Source organism: Terrapene carolina, unplaced genomic scaffold (assembly GCF_002925995.2).
Source record: "Terrapene carolina triunguis isolate 2854851 unplaced genomic scaffold, T_m_triunguis-2.0 Scaffold131, whole genome shotgun sequence".
Lineage (NCBI taxonomy): Eukaryota > Metazoa > Chordata > Testudines > Emydidae > Terrapene > Terrapene triunguis.
The window spans coordinates 14,165,132-14,176,884 of NW_020664482.1; the positions used below are offsets into that span (position 1 = coordinate 14,165,132).

The 11,753-nt window shown below is 41.3% G+C and overlaps 1 protein-coding gene across 4 annotated transcripts in view; it reads left to right on the forward strand.

Moving 5' to 3' along the window:
• STAG2 (stromal antigen 2) overlaps positions 1-11,753 on the forward strand; it is a 178,014-nt gene that overhangs the window by 79,852 nt on the left and 86,409 nt on the right. For all 4 annotated transcript variants that reach the window (XM_024195504.2, XM_024195523.2, XM_024195514.2 and 1 more), the window contains exons 5-6: positions 22-118; positions 2,798-2,874. In XM_024195504.2, coding sequence (XP_024051272.1) covers positions 22-118; positions 2,798-2,874 — 174 coding nt within the window. The remainder of the gene's footprint in view (positions 1-21; positions 119-2,797; positions 2,875-11,753) is intronic.

The window sequence follows — 11,753 nt, forward strand, 5'->3', positions numbered from 1 at the left end:
TCCCCCTGCCCCATGACCCAGTCTGTAGTGGATGACTGGATAGAGTCATACAAACATGACAGAGACATAGCGCTTCTTGATCTCATCAACTTCTTTATTCAGTGTTCAGGCTGCAAAGGTAAGATGTATATTTTTGGAAGCATGTTAAGTTAAAATACTTTCCTAGCTATTCTACATCCCCTTTGTTTAGATAATTGCCTGCCAAATCTCTCTTTAGTAGTCTTCGCTATTATGCTGATGCTGTAGTGAGTACCTTCTCGCTCTTAGGGTTAGTCTATACTAGGCAGTTGTACTGCATTCATTATACTGGCATAGTTAAAATTGTAGAATCCTCCTAGACTGGGTGCAGTTATGCCAGTATAAAAGTGCTTTATATTAATATAGCTCTTCCGTACAGAAAAGGGAGTAACTACACTGATATAACTCATTTTATAGCATAATAACTTCATCCACACTAGGGATTTTACCCGTGTAACTATTTTAGTTAGGGGGATGACTTTTTTTAACCAAAATAGAAACGCAGGTGAAACTTTTAAGTTCAAATCAGACTTTAGCCAGCCCACATGGAAAAGACTGTGATTTTTTTTTTTTTTTTTGCCCCTTGATGAATTTCACTATAGTTGAACATTCCAGAAAGACTTTCAGCAATTTTGTTGGCACTGATTGTCATGCTATGCCTCTAATTTGTTCCATTTTAGAAATTGGATTTGAGTTGGACATTACTAAATAGTTTTATCTGTTGCAAACATTTGAACTTTGAAGTCTTATACAGCTTTTTCTTACTTTTTTTTGCTTTGAAAGATCTTTATTGAGTAGTCTCAAGATAGGTGGCCTAGAGAGGCTCTTATGTTATTCCTGTGGGGTGTTGTGTTTTTTTTTTTTTTTTTTTTTTTTTTTTTTGAGCCTTGTGATTCCCCTCCCATCAATCTCGCTCATTCATCTCTATTTTTCTCTTAACTTCTCCCTTTTCAGAAGAAGAGACTCTAGATGGCTCACTCCAGAGTCACTGGGGTAATATTCTAGATGGGGGCGGTGTAAAGTGATGTTCATCAAGCATTTCCTCATCCCTTGAACATGCACATTACCTCCAATACCCCTCTAGCGCAGAGGTTCTCAACCTTTTTCTTTCTGAGCACCCCCCACCCCACGTACTCTTTAAAAAAAAAAAAAAAAACCCCAGGGCCCAGTGAGTGGGGGTGGGGGTGGGGGGGGAGCCCTTGGGCATAGACATAGTTTTACTTTATTGAGGGGGAGCGGAAGGGTCCGGCGGGGCTTGGGCCCAGTTCCTCATGGTGGGACCTGGGGAGGGAGCACCATCTCAATCCCCTGACTCACCTCAGCAGGCCACCCAGCCTGTCTGGGTTGTGGGGGGGAGGGGTGGAACCAAAAATTATAACTCAAAGTGGGGACTCAGCTCAAAAAGTTGAGAACCACTGTTCTAGAGCTCCCTACACTTCCAAGAGCAGGACTGAGTTCAGTAGTGCATCTTTTTGATATTGGCACCGAAGTTCCAGAGTCCTTTATTGTTTACCATGATCCATGTCATGAAGCAGTGAGTATAGTTGAAATAGGAACCAAGAGGTCTTTTTTATGCCCTCGTATCACTTTTTAAAATCTACCTGTTAATGTTTGTAATGTCTGTAGCTGAAAACTTCTTCTAAAACATTTTATGGTACCAGTAAGTGTGGAAAATGATTATATGATTCTGTTTAACACCTTAGATACTGTAAGGTTAGTTCACATGAATGCAATCTCTCATCCAGTGTTGTGGTCAGGTGCAAATGCCATTCATTCTCAGAAGTGAGATATTCCACGTTATCTACAAAAGCAGGTGTGGTACTTGGGACCTAATATTTTGCAATGATTGTAGTTCAATCTTGAGTAGGAGAGGTCTTCTAGGAGCCCCCACTTCCCAAAACATACCCTTTGTCATCAAAGGCATCACACCACATCAGACCTCTGGGTGAGGATTGTGGAGATTTGTTCACTCTTGACTTCATTGCTGTGCCTTAGTTGGCTGGAGAGGATCCTAAAGATGCGGTGGTTCCTCTCATTTGGAACTCTGAGCAACCTATCTCTACAGTAGTTCTAGTCCTTCCTGCCTTAAAATTTGAATTTTCAATTTTCAGCCTTGAAAGTTTGATTTTTTTTTTTTTTTGGTTTATTTTTGCCTTTGGGTTTTTTTAGGGAGGGAGCGTTGATGAAAAGAAAGCTATAAGATGTCATGTTATATTCCTCATTCAAATACTCTTTGTTTCATTTTGAGTTGAGCGTGTCACCTTAAAATATCTTATCCTTAGTGATTATCTCACAATTGCATTATTTTGCATGGAATTATGTAACTTTGTAAAATGATTGTATTCAAATGTATCAAACTAAATTTCTCATAAATAATTGCGTCTGTACTTGTAGAAATGGGAGCCAGCCAATCCATGTTTTTAGACTGAAAAATTGATGTACTTCTAAAATTTTTTTAGAATTTGAAGGAGAATATATGAATCTTATCAATTAAATTTGTATATATAATGTTACCAAAATATATGCGGGTGCTTCTGCTGTTTAACATCAATAGTTACATTAATAGTGCTCTAAAGAATTTGTTAGTGTACAGACAATGAATATGTTTGACTAAATCATATATTTTTTCGTCTTTCTGTATAATTTTATTTTATATGAAAAACTTCAGATGTTTAAAGTCCTATAAATTGACAGTTGTCTGAACTTTTTTCAGATGCTAGCTAATATGTGATGCCTCTTTTATATCTACAGTATTAGTAATCTAATGTCTGAATTGTAGGTGTTGTTACAGCGGAGATGTTTCGACATATGCAGAATTCTGAAATAATCCGAAAAATGACTGAAGAATTTGATGAGGTAACTGTTTTAACACACACAGGTTCTGAGAATCTCCTGCAATCTAATGATTTTGAAATTCACTTATTCAGGTTGCTGGATGATAATGCTCCCAGTAATAAATTTCTAAACTAGGGGCAACTATAAAATATATTAATAACATGGGGAAAAAGTTGATATTAGAAAAAATTACCATATTTGGCACAACTTTATAACCAGTTAATAACTCATCCCATGGCTGAAAATCTCAAATAATGCATCATTTCATCATGAAATCAAATGGAGTGTTTTATTGTATACAGTGTTGTGGATTTTTAAGTCACATTTGAATTCAGTCTGAGTATGAGAAATTAAAAATAAGTTTTTTTTGTTTTTTTTTTTTAAAAAGAAAGCAGCAGGATATTTGATTAAAATATTCTGTTTTTTTAAAATAAGAATTGCAAAGTTTAAAATCTCAGCATAAGAAGAGTTATTGAAAGGAGTGGCTGAGCCTGATGACATCATTTTAAAAAACGAAGTTTTTTCAATAGCATCAACAGTTTTTAAAGGAAACGTCCAACTTCATCTGCTTCCAGGTTCCTTTTTAAATTAATTTTCATTTAAAAAAATACAAAAAGGTAAATGATTTACAGCTTGTGTATATCACCAAATACTGCACATTTCACAGGCTATCCAGTAAAATTATGTAATTACGCAACTTGTCAGAACTGCAAAATCAGACAGTATGGCATAGCTATAATATTAGAGAGACAAGGTGGGTGAGGTAATGTCTTTTATTGGACCAACTTCTGTTGGTGAGAGAGACAAGCTTTTGAGCCACACAGAGCTCTTCTTCAGTTCTGGGAAATGTACTCCTAGCATCACAGGAAAGTGCAAGGTGGAACAGATTGTTTAGCATAAGTAGTTAGCACATGTTGTAAGGGAATGTTGTCTGTGGGGAGCTTGTTTCTGATGAACCCCTGCTTCTGGCCTTCAAACAATCCCCCAACCTCTCCGAGCTGCTCATCAAAGGCAAGCTCCCCACAGACCAGGACACCAACTCAAAGTGGCACCAAACCCTGCCAGAACAACAGATGCAAAGCCTGCAGACATATCTCCACTGCTATGATGATCAACATCCCCCACAACACCTCTCAAGATCCATCTATCCTACACATATCTATCACATGTGGTGTACCTCATCCAGTGTATTAAATGCTTCAATAATAACTATGTTGTGAAACCAGACCATCACTACACACTCGAATGAACTCACAAGTAAATGCTAAAAGACAAAAACACCACATCACCTGTGGGTGAATATTATTCACAAAGTGATCTCTCTCTTTCTGACCTATCAGTCTTCATCCTCAAAGGGAACCTGCCCAACACTTTCAAAAGACAAGCCTGGGAGCTTAAATTCATAACTTTGCTAGACACTAAAAATCATGGACTGAACAGAGATACTGGATTCACGGCTTATTACAACAATCTGTAACCCACTAACCCTCTCTTTTTGTCTTACGATTGCAGAGGTGTTAGTGGGCCACTCTACCTTGAATGGTCCCTTAAAATATGTGCTAACTACTTATGCTAAACAATCTGGTCCATTTTGTGTTTTGCTGTAATGCTAGGTGTACCTTTCCCAGACCTCAAGAAGAGCTCTGTGTGGCTCAAAAGCTTGTCTCTCTCACCAACAGAAGTTGGTCCAAGGAAAGATACTACCCTCACCCACCTTGTTTATCTAATAACCAACATGGCTACAACTGCACTGCATAGATATAACACATTAGGGTAGGGGTAACAGTAAACAAAAAAAACCCACACACGTAGGCAGAAAAGGGGATGTGGGAGGGGTGGGAAGAGGGAGGACAAAAAGAGAGGTCAGATGGAATGGAAGTCTGGCATTATTGGGCTATCTTAGCATTCTTTATCCAAATGTATCAAGAAACAGAATCCAAATTTCTTTGCATTTGTATAATTGCTCTCTACATCTTTCTTTTGCTGCTGTCTCAGACAGGTCCAAATACTGCTGCTCTATTCTGGACATAAACAATCCATTTTTGTAAAACCATGTGCTTGGTAATTATTTTGGCCATTCTGGCATAGTTAAACCCAGTGTAGTAGGTTCATAATTTAGGATATACAGATTACTTGAAATGTTCACTAATTCTTTTAAAGGGTAAACTAGGAACTTAAAAGCTACTCCCAGTTTTCATTTCAGCATGATTATAAGTTCTGTTAGAAAGAAGGTTGGTTTTTAACACACACAAATGATATGTGACTATTTAACTATTTGGTAAACTTCCAATACCTATAATGTTCATGCACAGATGCTTCACTTAAATAGTATTTAGGTTGTAACTGAATCAAGGAAATTCATAATGAAAGCAGGAATACCTGATGTGACTGGATGACATTTTGTTGGTTTGTTGCGGCCTTGAAGGAACTGCAAAGCAAAAACTGAAAACCCGTTTGTGATAAATAATACGCCTCAAATTAATACAGTTAGTTTTTATTCAATATGTACAAAACTAGTAACTTCCATTTTTAAAAATCTTGTTTAGTTCCCATTGCATCCTGTTACCTTCCTCTGTTCAGCATTATTCTGTGATGACCTAGTTATGAGAGCAGTCTACTGGAATAGGGAATTAGTTCTTAAGGTCTCTGTCTTTCTCATGTGTGTGTGTGTGTGTGTGTGTGTGTGTGTGTGTGTGTGTGTGTGTGTTTATAATTTTTTCAAAAAAAATTATTTTCATTTTTAGTATCTTGAACCTATTTCTCTTTGCAACATCCACACACATGACTTACTTGAGCTTTGTAGATTGGGTACATGTTCCAGCAGACTTGTTAGTTGTTGCATCATAGAATGATACCTTTTGCAATATCAGAATGGAGTGGAGTTCATCAGTAGGACTTCCTAAGAGCTAAAGCAGTGTTTCTCAAACTGGGGTCGCCGTTTGTGTAGGGAAAGCCCCTGGTGGGCCGGGCCGGTTTGTTTACCTGCCCCGTCCGCAGGTCCAGCCGATCGCGGCTCCCACTGGCCGCGGTTCGCCGCTGCAGGCCAATGGGAGCTGTTGGAAGCGGCGGCCAGTACGTCCCTCGGCCCACGCCGCTTCCAGCAGCTCCCTTTGGCCCAGAGCAGCGAACCACGGCCAGTGGGAGCCGCGATCGGCTGGACCTGCAGACGGGGCAGGTAAACAAACCGGCCAGGCCCGCCAGGGGCTTTCCCTACACAAGCGGCGACTCCAGTTTGAGAAACACTGATCTAAAGGGATTTTTTAAAGTAAGTTTAAATGCCATTCAGTCATTCAGCAAGTATTGGTAAAATGATTTTGCCTTCCTCTTTTTGTATAATTTTAAGAGGAAAAAGTGTGGTGTTAGTCTGAGATGTTCATTGCTAAGAAATCAAAATAAGTAATCAGTGACTTGATTGATTAGATTGTAACTTTGAGAAACAACTGTTTTAGGAGGGCTAAAAATCTTTCAAACCACCACCCATTAACCCAACTAAACCGCATTCTTCGTGATGTTGGTTCCATATAGCCAGGCTATGGGAATACCACACCTGGCAGTGTGGCTGTTGAAACAGTTGGGGGCACGTATGTATGTCCCTTGAGCAAGCCCTACAGTCTACTTATCAAGAGTACAAATACCACATTACCTCTTATAGTCATGATTCACCTCTCTCTGCCAGCTGCTAATATCCTAAGGCTTTTGATGGAGAGATAACAGATGATTCCATTCAGTTTTCTGTGACAAGCCCATGCTATTTCCACAGTGGAACCATGAGGTCAGCTCCATAGTTTTCTCCAGAGCCTTCATTCCCTTGATTACATGCAGATATATTACTGGTGCTTGGATGTCTCTGTTGCATAACTAGTTAGTGGTGATGTTGATTCTGGGAGATTCTTGGATCCATCTTGAGTATTTGCTCAGTTTCATGGGTTTCTTGGATCTGAGGAAACCAATTTCCACCCTATTCAGTTGCTGTTCCTTCTGGAAAGTCCAACACTGGTATAGGATTGTGCCCTCCACACCCTCTTTCTGTCTCCCTGATCAGCTCCTGATTATATAAGGCTTATATGAATTAGTTGACACCCTTTGTGTGTTTTACCCGCTTGGGGGTTTTGGCCTTACGATCCTCCCTTTCTCAACAAATTACATGATCAGCAACTGGCGGGAGAGGGGGATCATGATATCTAGATCCTATTGCTGCCTCCAAAAAAAGTATTAAACTGTGGTGACATTTCTTCTACTCCCCTGAGTGCCATCAGGGCTTTTCACAGCTTGGGTGTTCTAAAGGTATATCTGTTGGATTTCCTATGAAAAACTAGCAAAGGGATGTCCGACAAACTTTTTTGTATCCTTGAACTTCAGGAGTAAGACAAGATGGCTCTCTCCCTTTTAATGAATAATTATTAGAACCTACCAGTGTGGTTTTGAACTACCCTGTATCAACTGCCTAGTGGCAAGGAATTTCATTTCTACCAAATTCTAAGGGGAAGGCTTTAGAAGCTCTCTTTAAGACTACATCCACACTACGGGTGCCAAGTTTATTGACCTGTATTTTGACGGTGCTGATCTATTTCAGTTGAAAGACTTTTGAGGGCTATAATAAAGATGAAGGCCACCAAATCACTGGCAAGGTGCTTAGATCAGCCTGCCTTCCAAATGAAATACTTCAGATTTCCAAGAAAACCGTTCTTAGTCCTTACCAAAGGCAGATTAACAACACTGAGCTGGGGTAACCTTGGAAACCTCAATAGAGAAGATAGATTTTCCTTCTTAATCTTTGCTACTTCAGAAGTAGGGAATGTTGTTTCTAGGCAACAGTCCCAAGAGGGCCTCAAACTAATCCTGTGCCCAGTTTTTTTCCTTCTGTCCCACCTTTTGGAGGCTATCTGGCATGGAAGGCAAATCCTTTAGAACTATTGGTCTTGGAGGCTGAATAAGAGTATTTCCTCTAGTTCAAGACCATACCAAAGCCTAACCCTCCTTCCCCTTCCCTTTTTAGGGAACAGTCTCCTAGAAAATAGTTACAAGAGGAGATGTTGGCCTTGCTGCAAATGGGAGCCATAGAAGACATGCCATAGTCATCTTAGGAGGGTGTTCAGAAAGAAAATCAAGGATGTTCACTGGAAGAGTTCAGGTCCATTTGGTTCCTTTAACAGCATGAGATGTCTTCAGGCCCCAGTGTATTTCTTGCCCATTCGTAGAATCATAGAATATCAGGTTTGGAAGGGACCTCAGGAGGTCATCTAGTACCACTGAGAACAGTCTAGATCCATCCTCTTTGGAATATAGTTGAAAACAGCTATCAAATCCCCCCTCATTCTTCTCTTCTGCAGACTAAACAATCCCAGTTCCCTCAGCCTCTCCTCATAAGTCATGTCCTCCAGCCCCCTAATCATGTGCTCATATTCTTAATTAATGTTGCTTTGTTCTAAATGTTAAATGGAGTCTCTTGTTGTAATATATTAAGATATGCTATTTGTTCAGAACACTGTCAGTTTTGTTACGAACAGACTCAGCCAGGCTACAAGGTATGCAGTGTACTTTATTTTAATTTGGAGTAGTTCATCTGTTGGAATTATGAATTCAGAATGGGCTAATCACTTTCTTTAGTGGAGTGAAAAATATCCCTAGCCATACCAGTCTCAAGGGCCAAAATCAGCAGAATTTTTTTCCCCTAGAGACTTCCATACCCCCTCTCTGTTTTCCTTCAGTGACAGACATCTAGAGTGGTTTTTTTTTTTTATTTTTTTTTTTTTTGTAATAAAGCATTAAATATCAAGTGCAAGAGATTTTACTTCATGCCATACAAGGATATGGATATAAACATTGAATAGGGAGCTGCCACCTTGTGCTGAAGGAAAGGGGTTCTTGAAGCCTTTGCTCAGTTTCTGCTTCTCCTGAAGATACTGGGGGAAAGTATAAGGACTGGATTTGGGTAATATTGTTTGCCCCATCTTAGATTATACACTTGTGGTACTCCAGTCTGTTAGCTCTGCCATGGAGCCTTCCTTTGTTAAACGGAAAGCTGACTCCTCCATCTGCATCTTGAGTCCCTTCACCTAGCAGTTTCAATAATCAGGTCCTAGTTTTCTTTGAAGAGTTTAGAGGTCTTGTTGGAATCAAGGTTCCATAAGTAAGTAAAGTGCATTGAAATTTGAAAGTTTCTTCTATTCTCTTAATTATTTTGCTGTCTCTTACTGTGTGTTTACAGTGCCTAGCACAGAGGGACCACAATCTCAATTAATGAGGGATTATTAGAATACAAATAATAAAATAACCGCTTAAGGAAAATTAGATTCCCTGGATATTGGATTATATTATTTCTGAAGAATCTTAGCTTTTCCTTATAGTCACTGATTGTCCATGTCAGCCTAGTGTGTGTGTGTGTGTGTGTGTGTGTGTGTGTGGGAGAGGGGTCTTTAATTTTGTCCTTATTCATCAGTTAAATTATTTTTTTTTAAATAGCTGCTAAACTTACTTCCATCATGATGGAACCCATAAATCCCCAGGACTTAAATTTGGGTCTTACCTAATTGATGGTTTTATCCTTTGACCCTTCATGGGAAAGTTCTATTTCCTTGTAAATTGCCTTCTTATTGGCTGTTGCATTGAACATTAGGGTGAATGAGATGCAGGGTCTTATGGCTGATCTTTCTTGCTCTGTATTTAAAAAAAAAAAAAAAAAACAGTTCTAAAACCTCATTGAATACTTTTGCCTAAGATGGTAACAGATTTTCTCAGAAATCAGTTTATAATTCTCTACATTTTATCATAGGTCTCAGGATCTGCCAGGCGAGATGAGATTGCACAGACTAAATGTATAAAAAGACATTTTTGTCACAATTTGGAATTAACTCAAAATATTTTGATTGTTTATACCCTATGGCATTAAGGCCAAAATGTCAAGTCTTCTTTCTTAATTTTAGATGTTGTTCTTTGAGTAGTGTCCCGATGGGTGCTCCACTTAGGTGTGATAGCATCTCTGCGCCTGGGATTGGAGATCTTCGGTAGCCACACCCATTGAGCACATGTGCTCCTCCCCATATCGCACCATGAGTTGAATCTATATAGCTCTGGGCGGTCTACCCGCCCTCAGTTCCTTCTCAATGGCCTTGACCTGCGATGGAATCCTTAGCAGAGCCCTGCATACGTCTTTACTGCCCTTAGTAATACTAATGCTTTCGTAACTATTTCTGAGTTTGTAGCTATTTCCTTTAATTTTTTTTCTTTCCTTTATCCCCTCTTAATTTTTTTTTTCCTTTGGCTCTTTCCTCCCCATTATTTTTAGATTAACATAGGTTTCCCTTTCTCTGCCCTTCCCTACTGGGGCTTTAGCCAGATTTCCAGGGTGCCTCTCTTGTTGTGGTGCCTCTCCTGTCATGAGGCCATCCCAGTGAGTGATGGCCAATCATGGTGCATACCGTGTGTGAGGGGCACATATCACAATAGTGCACCCACTGCCTCAAATTGAAGGCTCTGTCCTGAAAGGACTGTGAATTGAGGCTAAAACTTTTACTAATGGAGAGCTCACTGCAACCAACCTCAGACCCGGGCCCCGATACCTCTCCTCTGTGGCCAGTCCCCACTCACTGCTCACCACAAAAGAAAATCTTCACTGTTCTGCCAAGACAAGAAGAAATGGGTCCCCAGCTCAACCACCAAGGAGTCACCTAGGAAAAGGCGTCCCTTTTGAGGTCAGACGCTCAACATCTTTGGGGCGAGACCCGGCTCTTGTGACCATGCGGATACCTCTAGTACTGGGATTGTTGAGATGTTCAAAGACCCTAAAACAGCAGGACCACAAATAGGCACACCATTACTCAGAACCGGGACTGAGACAGACAGAGAAAAAAAGTCAGTCGGCACCGATCCCCTCAACGACTTCAAGTGCATCGGCGCTGATGAAGTCCCTGGCACTGATGACTCTCTTGGCACCATCTACTGGTTGTTCAAAGGAAAGTGCTCTAACAGCGACACTGTTGTTATCCGCTATGTCTGCTTCGATACTTATGCAACCATTGATACCGATGGTGCTTTTGCTGGTACCGCAAGAGTTCTGCCACCTGATGGACCTGATCATCTCTGACACTCCAGAGTCGCCACTCCTCCATACCGAGCTCCCAACGGTCCATGCTTATTCCCTGGAAACACATTTTGTCACATACTGCTCTCCTTCACTACCAGCCCACATCTTCTTATCCTACCCTGAAGAGGCCGCCATGCCACCACCTCCAACATTGGCAGATAATTTTAAACAGTTCCGCAGGATTGCAGATTCTCTCCAGATCCCCCTAGAGGATGTTAGAGAGCAATAGCACAACTGGCTTGATATCTTCCCACCCTCTGCACCTGGGGGGAATTTTGAGCCACTGCACGTGCGCAGAACACATGTCCCTCTGCAGATTCTCTTTGCTTTCCTTCAGAAAAATGGTTTCTGTGGGGAAGCAAAGAGAAGCTGCACAGGTGCTTGCTCACCCTTCCCTGTCAGCGGGGGCTTATCCCTAGGTGCCAGGGGAGAAGTAAGACACTGCGAGGGGAAGGGGGCCTCTGGGGATGCCCCAGCCGCCCAAGGACATCAGTCCTAGCTGGGAGGGGAAGGAGGATTAGGACGACAGAGACAGAGTTCCCCCTCTCCTGCACAGAGCAGCCGGGGCTGGGTCAGATCAACCCCCAGAAACCTTCCCCAGCTGCAGGAAGCTCTGCATTGTGGAGTGTGTGTTTGGATGGGGGGTGGGGGCTTGGTGCAGGGGGGTCCAAATGCGTGGGTGTTGGGTGGATGCGGGGAGCAGCTCCCCGTACACTGACCACTCACCCCACTTCTTGGCCCAGTTGCTCCTCAACCGCAGGGGAAGTGGGAGCTGCTGCCCCTGTCCGCCCAACCTCCATGCATCTGGACCCCCCCC